This window comes from Anthonomus grandis, chromosome 15 (genome assembly GCF_022605725.1).
Source record: "Anthonomus grandis grandis chromosome 15, icAntGran1.3, whole genome shotgun sequence".
NCBI lineage: Eukaryota > Metazoa > Arthropoda > Insecta > Coleoptera > Curculionidae > Anthonomus > Anthonomus grandis.
This window is the reverse complement of record NC_065560.1, coordinates 6,951,136-6,971,172: the sequence shown is the minus strand read 5'-3', so window position 1 is coordinate 6,971,172 and position 20,037 is coordinate 6,951,136. Positions and strand designations below refer to the sequence as shown.

The 20,037-nt window shown below is 31.9% G+C and overlaps 1 protein-coding gene across 5 annotated transcripts in view; it reads right to left on the bottom strand.

Annotated features, from left to right (window-relative positions):
* Positions 1-842: 842 nt before the first annotated feature.
* LOC126745356 (PR domain zinc finger protein 1) overlaps positions 843-20,037 on the bottom strand; it is a 65,164-nt gene continuing 45,969 nt past the window's right edge. For 4 of the 5 annotated variants that reach the window (XM_050453163.1, XM_050453162.1, XM_050453164.1 and 1 more), the window contains exons 4-8: positions 13,324-13,753; positions 12,537-13,260; positions 6,695-7,217; positions 6,190-6,634; positions 843-2,288 (exon numbers count right to left, since the gene is read on the bottom strand). In XM_050453163.1, the coding sequence (XP_050309120.1) occupies positions 2,074-2,288; positions 6,190-6,634; positions 6,695-7,217; positions 12,537-13,260; positions 13,324-13,753 (2,337 nt within the window). In that variant the 3' untranslated portion in view covers positions 843-2,073. The remainder of the gene's footprint in view (positions 2,289-6,189; positions 6,635-6,694; positions 7,218-12,536; positions 13,261-13,323; positions 13,754-20,037) is intronic. The other variant, XM_050453161.1, reaches the window with a different exon arrangement.

Below are 20,037 nucleotides of genomic sequence, written 5' to 3'. Positions count from 1 at the left end.
ATTTTCTCTGGTGGAGGTTATCTTCAAATTGGTAAAATCAACTAACTTTTGTATCATCTCATTATAAATTGGTAGACTTCAAGCACCTACAGGCTCAGGTGGAGGATTATTTCGAGCAGGGCCAATAAGGCCAGGCAAGATAGTAACCAAATTATGAGCAGGGGTCCTACCTCTAATACCTGCTGTTTTTGACCATTTGGTATTGTAATCTGTGAACGAATACTGAAGTATGAATCTATGCCGGCGAAATCACGCGTATGGTATTGCGGAGGAGTACCGAGACAGCGAGTATCCAATGTTGCCAAACTTAAAAAATATACCCTATTTAAAAATTTGATGTGTCCTCAGGACCCATCAGTAGTAGCTACGGGTTAAATTTTTTAGAATTTGTATAATTGTTTGCTTTGACTTTATCAGTATTCTCTTGAAATTATTAGTCTCTATCGGCAAAAACAATATAGAAAATTCTATGCATGTCATTGTTCAATGTTATTCAGTTTTGTTGTTTACTTTGGAAACAATTAAACGACAGTCAACGCGGGTCAGGTTAAAGTTTCGACGTTGTCAGTATAAACTGTGTTCATGAACTACGTTACAATATATTTAATCAAGATATTTCTTAAGGATTATTTTATTAAATAAGACCTATTTTATTAAATAAGACCATATTATAAACCGTCCAATTTCCTGAAGCTTCACACTAACCTCCTTATCGTAACGTTTGATGATGCCTACCAAACATAGTAATTCTTTATGAGCTGCGTTATATTTTAATCGAGTATTCAATACGAGTATTTACCTTTGATTGAATATTAATTTTTCGGAAGTAATAAAACTAGCTATTAAATGTTCAATACATTTTTATTTCGAAGTCGTAACATAAAAATAGATAGTGTGGAGCTGTCACTTAACCATTTCACAATAAATAATTTAATACATAACAGGCAAGTTCTAATAGAAATAAAATATACAAAAATGTACAAAAACTACACACACACAGTAAATCCCTATTTTTAGTACGTACGCCGCGGAAAAGATCAAAATTTTGAAGTATGTACACATCGGCCCAACTTAGCCAGAAATTAAAAAAAAAATTAACGATTTCTTAAAAATAAAAACGATTTTCTTTTTCGTTTTATACAAGTTAGTTATAATACTGCTTATCCCAGAAAAATATAGGTCAGTGTTTAGAAATACAGTTTTATTAGCAGGTACACCCTGTATATTATCTTAATTGATTTTTTTAAATGTTTTTTTAAGAATCTCCGGGGCATTTCAATGAATTCTTTAAAAAATCTGCATTTCAAAATTAATCACAACATATTCCCTACTAAAAGAAAAAAACAAGAGAAAAACCATACACCTATATCTAAAATTACTTAACCTATATACAAGTACACGTATATATATGAGATACTTTTTCAAAGAAGAGCAGGGATTATATAATGTTTAACACTAACATGATGAGGTTAATATAATAAATTTAATATTGCTTTTATAAGTTTATCAGTCTCTATTATTGAAAAGATTGGCCATCGGTTAGAAAAATAAAACTGAATACTAAAAACCAAATAATTGTTAGTCCACTGCCTGAATGGGATGCTTACATACTACGTTATATCGCTATTCATTAACGAGTAAAATTTCAACTTAAAAAGAACTTAACAATTAAATATCACGAGGAAGAGGAGATAAAAACCGTCTTTGCGAAATATTCCAACGGAATAACAAAATATATCTGACAACAGTTGAGTATTTTTTTTTCAATAACCCTAACGTTCACGTAAACAGATGTTAGTCAACATAGTCTTTTAATTACTATTGAGCTTATTCGGTGAGATATATTTTGCTATCGTGCAAGTCTTGTAGTAATACACTGTACAATCTACCAGTCGAATAATTAAACTAAAAAGTCGGCTCTTGATGACGGCGGATTAAAAAATGAAATTTGATAAAAAAAAAATCCGACACGTCACCAACAACCCCAAACAATCATAACGCAACCACGAAAAAAAACACCTTAAGCCTAATTTAACTATCCGGTTATTTCACCGGAACTGCACCCAACCCTTTCTATGTACACTCGATTATGTGAGGTTGTGAGGACTCAATTACACTCGGCCTGGTCTCCTTTCCGGGTTGAAGGGAATGGGTTGGTGGCCTCTGATTGGTCGACATAATTAAATTGCTGACCGGTCGACCAATCACGGTCGGTTGGTGGTGGTGGTGCAGGTGTTCTATCGGAGAGTGGTGCAAAAGCTGTTGGTCTTCTTGGTGAGCTTCGAGACCTGGAAATAAATAGATGTTTTTAAATATTTTTTTAAGAGGTTCACATTTTTTATTAAAATGTTTTATGAAATTATTGTTAATCTAATATAGGAGGGCAGAAGAGTACCGGGAACTAGAAAATTATAAAATCCCTAAGACAAGAATTGTGCCAATGCCGTTACAGCAATGGGGTAAGTATTTCTTGAAACTACTACAGGAAGATAGTGCCGAGTTTCAAAAATAGCATCATCACATCTCCAAGTAGGAGCATCTTCAACTAGAATAATAAACGAAGTCAAAACAGTGTGATGAGAAGATAAACATGCATTTAATTTTGGTTGTGTGTAATTATAGACTATATGCTATACCCACATAGCATGCGATATCCACTGTTTATATATATCTATAAAGTTCAGACATATTCAGGTATATTATTTCATATTTTAAGAATTTAAATATAGACAAGACAAGAATTATTTTTTTAATGATTTGTTTATGATTTGTTTTATAAGTGTAGGTATGTAAAAAACTACATTGGTTATAATGTAATTGTAATATTTACTTCTATTTGTAATGTTCTGCCGCCCGAAATATACCGTTTATATACAAAAAGTTTTATTTTATACAGCGTTTATATCTTCTTTATAAATTAAAAAAAAAATCAGAAAAACATGGCAAACATCGGCGCGAAGTTCCTTTTAATAAAATTAAAAGTTATCAGTATTTTTGTGCTGAATGTTTTCTCCTATTCTCCTTCCTCCTTTTTTAGAGTTTTCTTGACCAACGAATATCTGCTTTATTTTGTTATACTTACAAATGAATAAATAAATATATATTTGGAATTTAAGTAAAAATATTTTTTCTCAAGTCCTCAAAAACTATTTTAAGACCTTAAAGTTACTTATATTATTTTAGATCGTTTTAAATGACCTAAAATAGTCTTTAAACGTCGTCCTATGTAAATATTTGACGTCTTCCAGAAGCCTTTTTCAGTTCCGTTTAAGACGTCTTTTAGCTTTTATTTAGGACGTAACATTTGTACGTTACTTTAAGGACATCAATATGACTCCAGACCAGAAAATACAAAAAATGTATTTAAGACGTTATTTTGTTGCCTAGGAAATTATGCATATATGGTATATCCAGAACATCTTTAATGGATATAGGTACCTATATACCTTAGAAATATTTATTATATATCCTGGAATATTAAAAATTGTATTTGTATATTCTATAAAGATACATGTAACAGATATATAGAATATAATAGATGTTTATGTATATACGTCAGGATATTATGATTATACATAGCATTTACATATAATATATGCTTGCTATGTGGGTATGTATGCTTTGCATAAGTCTTTAGAGCTGGTTGCAGTTATTTGCGAGAATAACTGTATCGTCACCATATCTTATGCTATTGTTTACCATCTCTCCATTCAATTTGATATCCTCTGGATCTTCTTTGAAGATTTTTTCAGAGGATATATTGAGCGGAAGCTGCGAGAGGACAACGTCAGTTGTCCACCTTTATCTCAGTACTTTGGTTCAAACAGAGACTGGAACTTATGCGCAGATCCCTGCCATCAATATGCATTTCCAAGAGTTTATTTTGTTTGACACTAACAAACGCCTTGAAGAAGCACAAGGGGACGTCTTTGTGCCTGTTAAATTATTCATTATTGGACTACTCTAAAGACTTTTTTAAGAAATGTTTAAAATACATTTACCAAAAGTCAAGATATTGAAGTTTTTATTCCGGTGCTTGTAAGAAAAAAAATGGTCTCTTGTTGGCACCCCAATATCTCGAGTTCTAGTAGGCAAAATTTTGCAATTATTGATTTGTAAATTATTCTTAGAGAGTATTTTCATTTTTTCTGAAGAAACAACTAAAATCCATTTACCAAAAATAAATAAAATAAAATTTTTATTCAAGGAGCGCCTGTAAGAATAAAAATAATTTGTCTCTTGTTGGTACGCCAATATGTCGAGTTTATTTTAGAGATTTTAATTTATTCTGAAGAAATAACTAAAATCTATTCACTAGAAGTAAAGAAAATGTTTTTTTTTATTCCAGGTTGTTTTTGTCTCTTTTTGGTAATCATTGGCAAAGAATAAAATATGCCATATTGCTTTCTGGTTACTTTTGGGAATAAATGGGTAGAACATTTTTCAGTTTGCGCGTAAAAGAGGAAACGATTGTGAAAATGAAAACCATTAAATTTTTCATGCTTTTCAAGAAAACTGCCTTTTTTGGACAAAAGTTTTTTACACATTTTCTTCCACTTTATGAAAAATAAAATTAAAATGTCTTCTCTAGAGATATCTATTGGTTTTCTGATCCAATTTTGTTTAAACGATTTTCTTCTTATCACCATAGTTTTAATATCTGTAATGCTGTAGGTATTCTTATCGAAATTAGCCTTTATTATTTTTTCTGGGGTTCTATTAATCAAATTATTGCTATTATTGATTAATGAATTACTCTGAAGACTTTTTTAGTCTTTTCTAAAGAAATGATTAAAATACATTTACCAAAAATCATAAACCACCTCTAATGACTAAAAGATATTACAAAATTACGATATTACATAATTAAAATCTTTGAAAAAATTTTTTTTTGAAATGGCTGGAACAAAATTAAAAATTATTGTAAAAGACATAAGAAAATACATTAAAAGACTGAAATAAAGAGAAAAATTAAAAATTTAAAAATTTTATTTTCAAAATATAATTTGGCTTTTGGGCCCGAAACAACATTTACAGAGAATTTAATTGTAAATTCAAAGCATTTTGTTTGATTAAAGCCTTTTGAGTAATTTTTGAGAAAATTCAGTTTAAATGGCAAAAAGTCGGTTGAAGCAAAGTTTACTGAATAAAATACTATGTAATACTATGTATTTTATTCAGTAAACTTTGGTTAAAGAGACTTCAGGGTTTTCCACATGGTTTAACTCCGGATAACTTGGTGACTTTTGGTTGGACGTTCATGAATACCAAATAACATTTCCACAGAATTTATTATTGTATCCAGCTCAAGTTATTTTCATAAAATGGGGTAAGTAGTTTTTGAGAAAATTAAGTTTAAACGAGAAAAAGTCGATTTAAGGGACTTCAGGCTTTACTACATGCTTTAACTCCGAATAAATTAGTAAATTTTGATTTAACGCTCATGGACCTTAAACCATATTTTGAGAGAATTTAATTCCGAATCCAAAGCAATTTATTTTATTAAAATAGTTTGAGTAGTTTTTGAGAAAATTGAGTTTAAATGGCAAAAAGTTGGTTTAAAGAATCTCATGGTTTAATTCTGGATAACTTGGTAACTTTTGGTCCCTAAACAACATTTTTAATTTTTAATGAGAAGAACTAATAAAGGAATTCACTATACCATTGAACCATTGTGTTCCTTCTGCTTTTCCCAATGAGGTATATAAGAAACTGCCTTATTACATAATTCCATATGGCATATATCTGTAGTGAAATTTAGAAAGCATTATTGAGATACAAGACAGTTCGCGTTATTCCATATGTCGAGATTAAAAAGGGACTGCTCGAAAATAAATACTTCAATCTGTTGATTTTTAATGGGCGCCAAATACCGATACGGTTTTTAATATTTTAAGTTCGGAATTGGTAAGATTTGATTGATCTTACATGGCTGATGCCCTTTACTCGATATTTCCGATCTGCATTAAAATTTACCTGACCAAAAAATCACTTTTATGCACCCGTTCTGCGATATTTTAATACAAAATAACCCAGTTATATAAAGTCACTATAACTAGCAATTTAGAACTGGAACGTACAAAAAAATAATGCGGAAAGCCATCGGCCAAGAGACTTTACCAACTGTTATCAATTTCCTCTTAACACACACTAAATTTTCTGAAAATATTTAATATTTAAGTCTTTTACCTATATTTCCATCAGTAGATCCATAATCATAGAACCCATTCTGAGACGTAGACTCGTGCAACTCATCCTCAATATTATTCGGTTTACAACTGGTGGTCTTCCAATGCGTCCTCAGTCCGGACGCGCTAATGTAGTTCTTTCCGCACTCCTGACATATATACGGCCTCTCGTTGGTATGTAGTCGTTTGTGCAACTTCAAGTGAACAAACTGCGTGAATTTAGCCGGACAAAAATCGCACGCGTACGGTTTTTGTCCGCTATGTAATCGCAGGTGAGTTTTCAAGTTCGAGGTGGACGAAAAGCGTTTTTTGCAAATTCCACACTCGTGAGGCCGTTCGCCGGTATGTACGAGATGGTGCTTTTGGAGGTGGGCCAGTTGGGTGAAGGATTTTGTGCAAACGTTGCATTTGAACGGTCTTTCTCCGCTATGTGTCCTTAGATGAACCTTTAAAAAAAATTGTTTGATTACATGTTGAACATCATATTTTGTGACTTTAAGACATACCTTCAAATTAGATAGCTGCCCAAAAGTCTTGCAACAAACGTTACACTCGTAATGCATTTTTCCATCCTTCTTTTTCAGTGGATAGGGTAAGCTCCTATAACCCCTATTCGGTCCTCCGTTTGGACTTAAAGGGTTGCTGGAAATGACGCCTAAATCATACTTCAAATCGGGACTTTTCGTTTGACTCCTCGGAGATTTTCCTCCGCTTCCACCCTCGAACTGCGGCACTGGAGTCAACAAGTGATGACTCAAATTGGAATTGAACAATCCGTTGCTCGATACGATTACATCACGTTCTGCACCTGCGCCATTACTAAAACTACTCTGGGAGTGCACTACTTCGGGAGATGCGCAATATGGTGTGTAGTAACTGGTGGGTTGAATAGTTGATTGGAGGTGATCGGAAATGTACAGGTTATCATCGGTTTCTACTTCTACATTTTTGGCTACGTGGTGGAATACCATTTCTACGTGGTTCGCTGAACTTGAGCTATCTGGACTGCAAGGTTTTGGACCTGCGTACCTGGAGAGAGTAATTTAGTGAGGTATGTATATGAAAAATAAGTTATTGATTTAAATAGTATTAAAATTAGGTATAAAATGACAAAAGAAAAATACATCGATTTAAGTTAAGCATATGGTGAAGTAAGAGCTACTTGGTGAAAAATTTTAAAAATAAAATAAAGTTTGATCATATTAGCCATTTCCAGGGTACAAGAGATCGACAAAATAGACTGCAGGTAACAAAAATGAAAAAAAGTATTGGTCAGCGATATTTTGGTTATATAACATCAAAAGCTTTCAATTTACCTCCTAGTGTTTTACATGAAAACAATTTTAAATCTGCATCCAGCAAACAGACCGCATTATGTTCCATCAATTAATTAACAATCAAAATTGATTAACTTTAGAAAATATATGACATTTTCCTTGACATAAATTATTAAACTGGAACATGAACAACCGAATTCTACCTTATGAATTACCAAGCTATGACTTTAAATGATAAAAGTGACTAACAATTACCAAACTGTGACAAAATATTTTATTACTGCACCATCATCACCAACAATCTACAAACTGTGCAGTTTTTGTGATTAAACCAAAGCTCTAAGGTTTCTACGTGCAGTCAATTTTATCTTATTTTAAGTACACACAATAGTTTTTTTCTTGTAAATATAAAATTCGTAGATTTGGCATATGTAACACTTCTTCAAGAAATGACACCATGTCCAAGCCTACATGACATTTCAAGGCAATCAATGCAATTGCAAATGGTACTGTTAACCAATCCAACTTCGTCAATGTCTTAAAAAATATCAACGTATATTTTTCTGTATATCAGCATTGCTCTAACATTGTACTTAAAGAAAGATTGAGTACATGTTATCAATGATTATTACGTGACATTTCACTCGGGATTTCAATACCTCTTAAGCATTCCGCTATACGATTCGGCACCTTAAATAGTTTATAGTATCGCGGTATCAAGATCTACTCAAATTAGAATAAAAACGAGTGCCCAATCCCATCCTAGAATGTCTGCGATTTTCTCCAAAAATTTAAAATTATGAGAACAAGTGTTCCATACGAATGTTTTTCATTTTTTTATAATTTACTGTGAACTTTTTAAATTATATTATAAAACTGCTCTCTTCTCTAAGGAAGATATTTTTACCTTCAATTTTCATTTCTATTTACTTTACATGTGAGGTTTAACGCGAAAAAAATTGATTAAAAAAATTACGTTTATTTACAGTAGTAAAATTTATTAATTTAAGCAATTAAGAGATATAGTAAATTTTTAGGTTTGAATAAAATTAGTGCCAGCAGTTGTAGCAGTTACAAATTAGAAAATATTTTTTTATTTAAGCGTATACAGGACCAACATCAACAATATCGTCATCCCGCTATGTATTTCGGTACCACTCTAACATTATTCTTCAACACCCGTTTTTGTGTTAGACGTAATTTTGTCCATTAAAGTTAAAGTCTTCAGAACCGTTTTGAAAATATAAGATTTTTATTTATTAACCGACAATTCATAATTTGGAAACTACTTACTTTGGTATTCTCCTATTTTTTACACCTTTATAGTAAAGATCTTGAAGATGAATTTTGGATTTTCAAAACATCAGTATGTGTTAAAAACTGAGGTAGTTAGGGCTGATTTGGTTGCGGTAACTTTTTTGCCTCTTTTTTTTAACAAATTCTAACTTTACTGAAGGATAACTTGAGAAGTAATAGAAATATATTTAAAAGAGCTTTACTTCATGAAAGTCTATCTCTTACTAAAAAATGTCGTAAGATAACGTCTTTGGTACCTCAAAAACTTTTTGAATTAAAGAAAATATTTTCCATTAAGGTCCCCAGAGCCATCTATTTTGAAATTTTAAAAAGATATTGGAAATACAAGATTTTTATTTACTAGCCTACATTTTTGGTCATACTTGAAAAATTTTACATCTTTATAACGTAATTTCTGAGGATTGATTTGAAAGTCAGAACGTCTGTCTGAGTTAAAAATGGAGGTAGCTAGGGCTTTTTTGGTTGGGGTAGTTTTTTGTTCTACTTTCCTTAAGAAGATTTTAAGAAATAGAGTTTTAGTTGTAAGTTGTAGTAGTAAGAAAGAGCATATATTACCAAATGTTCAAAATATTAATTTTGTTATGAAAATGTTATTAAGAATTTTGTACGTTAAAAACTTGTTGAGTTAGAAAGAATTTTGTCCATCAAGGTCCCTGACTGTTTAAAAGTTTTTAGAATGATATTTGGTGCGAAAAAACGACTTATCGGCTTCATTTTCTTACACATGTCCTTAGTTTCAGTTTTTTTTCTCTTCTTTTATTTCTTTGCAAAAGTGATTTAGATGGCTGTTTTTGTCTGTTTGACAGAGTCGCTTTATTTTCAGTGGTTGATGTACATTTTAATCTTTGATGAAATTAAACATTAATATTGTATATTATATACGTATATTCTCACCTACACTTTTCGTAAAGAGCATTTTTTCTTAGGCAATTATTTTTTTGGAATAAAAACCCGTTTCTCTACCCTCACAACAAATAAGAAATTGTTGTCAAAAATGATTGTTCTCCAAAATAATACGCATAACCAACAGCAGGTTTCGTTGTTAATATCCAATTTAATAACACAGTTTATTTATTTAAATTGGATATAATTATATATACGTATATTAAGAAATATTTAATACAAAAACAGTCCTATTAGATTGGATATTATGAACGAAAAACAATGATCTTTCAAAGAAATTTCTTACTGGGAAAATTTTTAGGGTGGGTGGGGGGTTAAGGGTTGTTTTGATGAAAACCAATGTTTCTGTAGGAAATATATATGCAATATTTAATTTAAGAACACTGTTTAAATTTAATATAATTTTATATATAAATATTTAGTATAAAAACGGGATTATCAGATTGGATAATATGGACGAAAAACAGTGATTTTTCAGAAAAATTAATCAAATATTTGAGGTATCGTAATTGAGTTTACAAACTAGATATGTAATTTTTTTCAAATGCCGAAATTTTCTCAGTTTTGTAAACAGAATAGTATATGATATACGCTTTAGTTACTGATAAATATACCAAACCCAAAAAAAATTACTAAAAAATTGTTGACTAATAATATACAATATAAATGATGTGTTGCTTGGATTGTTTGCCTTTTTGAAAGCAGGTGGTATATTGGAAAATTTCAGGATTAATTTTGAATAGAAGCATCCTTTGCTATTACCTTGCAATCCATTTTACTAAATTTGAAAACGCATTTTAAAACATGAACATATAAAATTATTTCATTGTGGAGCACAGCAGCCACTAGCGTCTAGCCGCGAAAAATATTGGTGCAATAGGACACTCTTTAGCTGAGAAGATTGTTTATAACTGTATACAGTGTTTTAGATATATTGCTAAGATAAGCAATTTACCAGAATAAAATTTGAATTTAAGTCACCCCTTTAACGTAGTTAGTTGCTTAGCTTATGCTAAGGCTTATATTGTTAAAAAAGAGAAGGAAAAATTACGCAAACATCTTGATCTTTAGTTTGAGATCATTGACACATTGCTTTCAAACTTTAGAAACATGCCATCGTGTAATAAAGAAGCTGAGTCTTTAGCTATAAGAATACAGCAAGCAGTGATTTCCTTCGTCTCTTTAGGTAAATGGACCTCAATCACCAACCGATGAGAAGGAGTAATTGTTGAAACATGCTTAATTTTCATTAAAAATTGAAGCAATAAACCAAAAAATTACATTAAACTCACCGATCATTCAAATATCAAAAGATTATACGACATTTATAGAGACTAAGATTGCAGTACCATGGAGGCTTTTTCAAGGTTTTGGGAGATCACATTCATGGACACTTTATTATTATTATTAAGGTGAATCCAATATACACATGGTTCTTATAAAAAAACTGTTTTTTTTCCAAAACTGCTAAGTAATTTAGAAAAATAATTGCATAAACCTTCAAGTAAGAATACAGAGAAAATTCGTGTGATCAGTTGTAGTTATCTGATTCCTTGAAGTAGTTATAAAATAAAACCCTAATATCCAGAAACTAAACTTGATGATCAGTTTCAGGATTAGGCAGCTAATACAGAAGAAAGTATTATTGATATTGATATTCGAAGGATTCAGAAAATTGGCTAATGCAAGAAATTAAAGATTTGTCTCATAAAGGTGAAATTTTAAATGACAGATGCAAAGCCATGAGTTAATATGAGACGCCAAGACGATGTTATATTTACAGACTTTGATAAGGCAGTTAATATGGTTAGTCATGCTTTATGCAAAATATGATTTATAAGTCTCTCACTCTCAAAGAGTAGTCCACAGTCCACATAATATAAAATTTTCTTTTAACAATTTGTCGATATTAAAGATATTGATAATTGACTTATGATCATCAATAGGATCTAGTACCATGGCGTCGACTATGCAGTGCCATTTTTAATAAAATTTCGTAGGTATAGAAAGAGAGGATTAAGTCTCAAAATGTTATCTCGCTCTCTATTTCTGCATACCCTTATTTTAATATTATGTAGGTTCTCTCCCCATAGAGAAAAACTTTCAACAGTTTTCTTAGATAATGGTACTATAATTTTGATTCTGCTTCTCATAAATTAAAAGAATTTTTAATAAAAAATACCGGCTAATTTATCACATCTGCTTGTAATGAAGATATTGATTGGCGTCTCTCAATCACCACAGTTTGGGGGTCTTTGGGCGTAACTTTATATACTTATAGTCGAAATTGAGGCACTAATGATTTCTAGTCCAGTATCCCCAATTTCCTCTGATCCTGAAGACCTCCCTCCATTTACACCAGGGAATTTAATTATTTAAAAGGAACTTGTTCTTAAATATTACAACAATTTATATATAAACAATACGGACGATTTATCAACATTTATGACAAATGATACAGCACATTTGGAAGTCCTTCATGAAAGAATACACATCCGAGCTGCAGCAGAGATCTAAGTGGAAGATTGAATTGTGTGTGTCAACGTTTATTAGAACGGACGGTCGTTATATATTATCGTCTAATTTGTATTTTTTATTTGACGATCTAAGTATTTAATGTTTCGTCTTTGTTTAAGTCTGTTTTGGCAGTTCTGGCACAACAAGTTTTATATACAGTCCACTTAGCAATTTATTGGTTACTATTAAAACATGATGTTATGTTGTAATTTAATAAATCAATAAACCTATTATTATTATAATGTGGCGGTACTATCAAAGTTCATATGCATAATTTAAATGGACATAGCACATATATAGGAAAAAATTTATTTTATTTATTCTATAACCTTACCTCAGATTCTTCTTGTAACTATAAGCCATCTCGGTGGGAGAACTGGGGGGTGGCGTAACTGAGTTCGTTTGTCTCTGATTATCATTGTTATTACTGTCCGTTCTATTGCCCAAGAGTATATTCTCCAAAATACTGGACGTCGGAGGCGTGTACCGGATGTACCCGTTCCCGTTTTTGTACTCGTTATCATAGAAAGTCATTTTCTGCACATCAGGCAACTGAGGCTCCCCTAGAAGTGGGGAAGCAACTCTAAGGGGTGCTAGAGCCGGGGGTAGATCAGGTACAACATTATCGAGCAGTGGAGAATCCTTTTCGAGCTCAGTATCGCTCGCTTCTCCTAAACTTCTTTGAGTTCTATAAGTCTTCGAAATCTTAATTTTGACCTTCCGATACTCGTTCTTCAAGAAGTCGTCTGTATTGGGCACCTGGACCGAATGCAGCACCTCTAGCTCTTTTGCTTCATTGCTGGGTTTCTTGCTGAAATCCAGCACGTAGTTGCACTCGCTATCGGTATCGCTGGTATCTTCCGGTGGCTGGTAGGCATCGTCATGGTATCCATTACTGTGGTAACCCTCGTCTGAACGGACAGAACCTTCGGCAGCTGTCGCCACATGGTGCTCGTACTGATGGGGGTCTTTTGGGGTCGGATCCACCGGAGGACTCACGGAGTTTATTATTACTGGGGTCACTGGTGGGAGTTCTGGAGACTGCTGAACTTGTTGTCCTAAGCCAATGGGTTATGGTAAATAAAATATCTGTGAGGATTATGTGATAATTTATAACGTACTTATTCTTTGAAGCATTTGCTCGCCAGTCAAGGGATAGTTCAACCTTTCAGCGAACTCCTTACAGTACCATACTAAGAGTTCCTGGTTAGGCAGGATGGGTTTAATGGTATAGAAATAAATATTCATCTTGTACTGACAGGCTATCAGGTTTTGGGACTCGCTGGAGTAAGCGGGATTTACGTAGCGCATCCAATTGGCTTTGGAAATATCGAATCCGTCAATATAGTAAAATAGCTCGTTGTTTTTGTACACCTGATTGAGTGTTGGAATTAGTATAAAACATTGAGATTGGGCACGAAAAATACATACCCTCCAAAAGTATTTTCTATTGGCTGAAATAGGAACCGCATCTTTGGCGTAGATTTCTCCCACGAGGGGGCCAAATCGTGTCCCTCGTGGGATGTACCCGGTGCTCCACACCCCTTGGGCCTATAGAAATTAAATTAAAATTAATAATATGTCGAAATTAATAAAATTAAACGGCGTCAGTGTTAAAGGAAAAAAGTTTTAAGGTTTGAGACTTCAAATAAAACTGAAAATGTCGACGTTTCGGTCTTTATTTTAACCATCTTCAGGGCTGGAAGTGATACGTTACAGTTTACAGGAGCTTACAATTAAATAAGTAAATTCATTAAAAGAAGGAGAAAGCATGTAATTTAATCCCAAATATGTATTCTTTAGATAGGAGATTTTGTTTTATTGTGAATTAGGAATTATGTCTTGACATTGGTGGTTTAATGTTTATAGATGTACAGTGACTAATTATATTGAGTACTAAGGTTTTGAGTATCTGTTCTACAATTTATTGTATCGTTAATATAATTAAATAATATTTTACAGACATTTCGCTTGAAAAAATTTATTTCCCTACATAAGATCTCAACTAATTTTTTTCGAAAAATCGAAATTATGATCCAATGAAAAATGATGTGCTAAAGCCGTATGTTCCTTTTTGCCTTTGTTTATGATTTACTTATAACTAACTCATTCTGCTTTAAATGTTGCTGTAGATAGATAGATTTGAGAAACCAATTTTAAATAAAAATTAAGATTTGGTGCCAAGAGATCTAATTACCAATTTTAGTAATTTTTCAAATATAAAATTTAATAAGACATTTTTATTTATTAAAAATGCCTATATTAAAAAATTATTAACAAAGGCGGTTTTTGATTTACAAGCACATAATTAATTTCTTTATATCTCTATTAACGTAGATTTGTCCAAAGATAGAGGTTAAAAAATGTATATATGCGGGTCCAAAATTTGCCCTTCCTTTAAGCTCTCATAAAATACTAATACCCTCATTAGTTAAAGATCTTAAGTATGGTATCCAATCTTTGAGTAAAATTATTGATTTTAAAATTTTTTTGTTAATATTGAACTGAAAACTATGAATGTACATATTATATTAGCAAAATGTATTTATTTAACAAAATTTAATTTTAAAACTTAATCTACAAACTCTAGTTCTTCATCAAGTACGTCTTCTCGTTCAGGAAGATACTGCTTGATAAGGCCTTGATTCTCGTAAGAATGTTTAAAATGTACTGCTTAATTTAAAAATCTACCTTTTTATCTTTTCCAGTAAAAGGGTACTGCTTTTTTACCGGATTCTACCGAAAGAATTTTTTTTAGTCGATATTCTTTAAAATCAGTAATGTTTTAAAAAGAAAAATTAAATTTGTTGATTTTTCTTTTTAATACTACAAAGTCCTTATTGCAAGGTAAAAATGAGTATCCTCTTACCGGAATTGCTCAATAATTTTATATTTGTTCAGAGATACCATTTAACCAGTTTTTATTTTGCAGAATATGAAGATGCTCAATTCTAGCCTCATTTCTTCATATGTAATCCAATATAAATAACACAACTTCATTAGAATCTTTACCGACAATGCCTTTATAATATACATAAAAATCAGTGGTATTAACTTTGGTATTGATAAAGATAAAATGTTTCTTGTAGGGGTATATTAGGCAATAACAAATTTTGCATAAAATCAATATAAATAGCGCTAACGTTACCTTTAGCTTAAGGTGCAAGGTTTTTATTTCCTTCATTTTATTAAAAGTTTTCTTTGACCTTTTAATATGCACTCGTTTTTCAGTAATAAAAACCCTTTTAGCACCATCATTTAAAAATGTACTTTCAGTTTTTGACCTGAAATGCCTTGCATGTACAACTCGTATTAATCTGCGAATGATTAAATGATAAAGGAAAATGTTTTCACTGGAATATCCGAGAATTTTTCAATGTGTAGTTTTATAATGTACATATTTCAATATATATTTTTATATAAATAGTCTTTGCTTCTAGAATGTGCAATTTCGACTGGAAAACTAAATATATATTGTTTTACAGCATCAATCACTGCAATGCTTTTCGCATTTCCAGAAACATCCAAGATCATTCCTTGTAAATATAAATCTTGTTTGTTCCCGTAATTTGTCAAGTAGCCATACATAGGTTTTCTGATATTTTCTCTGTATATATATATATATATATATATATATATATATATATATATATATATATATATATATATATATATATATATATATTTACACCAAAACAAATCTAATTCAGAAAACTGTAAGGCTCTGGCAACTCTGCATCTCTGCATATAATATTAAAAATGTAACAAAAACATTAAATATATTTTTTGTCAACACAAATTAATTTTCGATGCAGTGCTTAAATGCCAGGATGAGGATTTTGCCATTATTGAAATATGTCAATTTTGCGAATTATGATGTTTCTCAAATGACCGATCCAATTATATTAGACCCTCTGCAGTGTCTATAAAAAAATAATTATTATAACTGTTGCTAAAACTAATAATAATGTTCTTAAAAATTAAAAAAAAATGTAAATCGTTTTTGCAATCAAATATCTTAGTGATGAGGTCAGATAAGGGCAACTCTACTAGGGATAAATATATTACTGAAATGGAAAATTCTCAAAGACCTCACAACTTACACAAGTCTATATCACTCTATATCACAAGTCTGACTCAACTTTTAAATTAGGGCACTAATAGCATGTGATTATATAGATGAAAATACTTCTTATGGTATATAATGGTTTGTCTCCTAAGTTGTATGCCAAGAAAAACCCATAAAACCAATTTAAGCTTACGCTATGTTGTAAGCTGCATTAACGCTCACGCTTACCCTCTAGATTTGTCCCTTCTCAGTCACAAAATCTCAATTTTTGAATTTAATTTCGATTTCGTAAACTTTATACATGCTTCTTTTCCAAAGGGTTATGTTCTTGTTTCTTTGGATGAAGTATCTCTGTAATTACCACCATACCTTATATAAGTACAGTACTGACCAACATTGTGATGGATGGACTTATAATCAAAGTGTTAAAGTCTATGCCATTTGAATTAGAGTTTATAGAATTATACGTGGATAACACGATTTTATCCTGTCTCCGAGAGAATACTCACCACCTTTTGACTTTCCAATAATAATTACCACATATGTCTTTAATTTACTATGGAGTTAATATAGAGAACAGAATAACAAAATATCGTTGTTAGATTTCATGCTCATTCATAACAGCACTGACATTGTGAAAGTTTAAGAAAAACTGTCATCAAAAATGCACCCAATACTAAACTTGCATTTTAAGTTACAAAATTAATAGGCTCTATTTTCACTAAATTCAAAGACCCTATCCTTAAAAAACCTGATCTTTTAATTTAATTTCCATGTTTCCTGTTGTAACTGTGATAAGAGTTATATTGGACAGACTAGACAATACAAGCAGAATGGGTGATAAGTACGACTGCAATAACATCAATAAAGACAAAAAGGAGAATACAGCTTTGACACATGATCATTTTTCATTAGGTCATAATTACGATTTTTCGAAAGGTTGGATCTTGGATAAATTTTTTCAGATTCAACATAAAATTTCAAGAAATGTAAGGTGTCATATATATGTTATACTTCGGTCCAATAGTTTTTTAATTAAAAAATTAAAAAGAGTTAAAAAATGCAATTTTTTCACAGAATAATTGAAAGTGTCACCACTGTTATATATCGTGCGTTCTTAAATAACTCTATGCCAGACTTGAAAATTTTCAAAACTTTCCAGTATAATTTTTCAGTTCATAAATTATTTCATAATTTACATCAGTTGAATCTACAATACAGATTACTGGATACCAACCAATCCGCACTGGATGCGAGAAGTCCAGCATCAAGATCGTTGGTCTGTAAATTTTTGGGCAAAAATATTAGGAGGTCGGATTATCGTTCCATTTTTTTTTAATAACACACTAAATGTTGGAAATTACGAGGGCGGGTCAATAAGTCCGTGACATTTTGAATTTCCCGTCCTTTAATGGAAATGGTAACTCTGCTCCTGTCAACAGAGAACTGTCAGTTGACGCCTGTCAAAATTTGAACAAGCTGCGTCATTTAGTTTGTGTTTGACAGCTGTTGATAGCAGACTACCACTCGTTTTGAAAAGAAAATGGAAAAAAGTGAATTTCGTGTGCTCATTAAGCATTATTTTTTACGGAAAAAAACCATCACTCAAACCAAGGCTAAGCTTGATAAATATTATGGGGACTCTGCACAATCCATTTCCATGGTAAAGAAGTGGTTTACTGAATTTCGATGTGGCCGTACAAGCACAGAAGATGCCGAACGTTCTGGACGCCCAGTCGAGGTCTCTACATCCAAAACAATCGAAAAAATTCACGATATGGTTTTAGCCGATCGGAGATTGAAAGTGAGAGAGATTGTGGAAGCCATAGGCATCTTACATGGTTCAGTAGTTTCAATTTTGAATGATCATTTGGGTATGAGAAAGCTTTCCGCAAGATGGGTGCCGCGTTTGCTCACAATCGACCACAAACGCAACCGTGTGACAATTTCCCAGGAGTGTTTGGTGTTATTCAACCGCAATGTGGACAAATTTTTGCGTCGTTTCATCACCGTGGACGAAACGTGGATCCACCACAACACGCCGGAGACCAAACAGCAGTCAAAACAGTGGATTTCTCGGGGTGAATCGGTGCCCAAGAAGGTAAAGGTGGGTTTGTCAGCCAATAAAGTCATGGCGACCGTTTTTTGGGATGCACGCGGTATAATCCACATTGACTATCTTCAAAAGGGGAAAATAATCAATGGAGAATATTATACCAACTTATTGGATAGATTCAATGAGGAACTGAAAGAAAAAGGACCACATTTGGCCAAAAAAAAGTTCTTTTCCACCAGGACAATGCAAGGGTCCACACATGTGCAGTTTCCATGGCAGAAATCCATGAATTAGGTTACGAATTACTTCCTCATCCGCCCTATTCTCCAGATTTAGCCCCCAGTGACTATTTTCTATTCCCAAACTTACAGAAATGGCTCGGCGGAAAGAGATTTGACTCCAACGACGAAATTATCTCTCAAACAAATGCCTATTTTAATGACCTCGACAAATCATATTTTTCCGAAGGGATAAAAAAATTGGAGAAAAGGAGAAAAAAAAATCAAAGGAGACTATGTTGAAAAATAAAATAACTTTTTATATAAAAACCTGCCTTTTATCCAAAAAGTCACGGACTTATTGACCCGCCCTCGTATTTGCTGTTTTTAAGAGAAAAATTACTCATTCTATTAGAGGAATTGTTCCAGCACGTTGACTGCAAGTTCATTTTGGCCTAAATGTCCGGGAATAGCTATGCTGATAGATGGATAGGACGGGGTGGTACCTTTATATGGCCGGCTAGAGCACTAGAACTAACATGCATAGATTTTATTTATGGGGTCGAATAAAAGATATGAATTTGAAAGAAGACCTACAACATGATTGGGCGGAGTAGAGATTGCATTCAGACTCTGTCAGTTGCTAAAGTAGACACTGCAGTTTCGTCTACCCAAGAAAAGATGCTTCAATTATGTGTATAACATATACAGCTTACATTTCTTAAAATTGTATGAAGAATTTAAATATCGAATAATATATTTGGTTTTTTGTTCAAAATAAGCAAGTTGACATCTCTATCTGGTCTTAATAAAACTGTCAAAAATGTCAAATTATTTTAGTGTTGTGTTCTTTATTGGCGTTTTCTTAGTGCCAAATTTTCGAAACTGTCCTAAATAGGCTAATTTGTTTCCTCTTATGTATTAGTTTAGTAAAATACTTATTTAAAATAATTTTATTTAGCCTGACTAAACAAATAGGACTTAATGCCAATTTTTGTCATTTTTATTTTCGTATGGACACTTTTTTTTTAATAAATTTAGTTTAAAAAGTTATATCGAAATCGTTTTCACTATAGCTTCTTTGGCTTTATTCCCTGCTTTTAATGACGTGAAATTTTTTTATATATTTGCATTTGAGTTTTTCAAATAATCCGTCAGAAACGGTCAAAAGTCACAAGTGAGCGCCTTCTAGCGGATTTTAGGAAAAATAATTTTGAAATTTTTTGTGGTAGAAGAAATAAAGCAATTTTAAACAAAATTAATAAAAAAAACGGTCCAGTCATTGCCGATTTTCAGCTGTTTTTATATTTCAAAATAAAAACTTCCCGCGCCACATTATTTGACATATGACAGAAATTTTTCTAGAATAATAATATAATATTTTGAGGTGTACATTATGAGAGGTTTTTTGCCAAAAATGCAATTTTAAAAGTTTAAGAAGCTGAAGCTCCCTCTAACGGTTGACCAATAAACTCCAAAATAATTTCCAGCA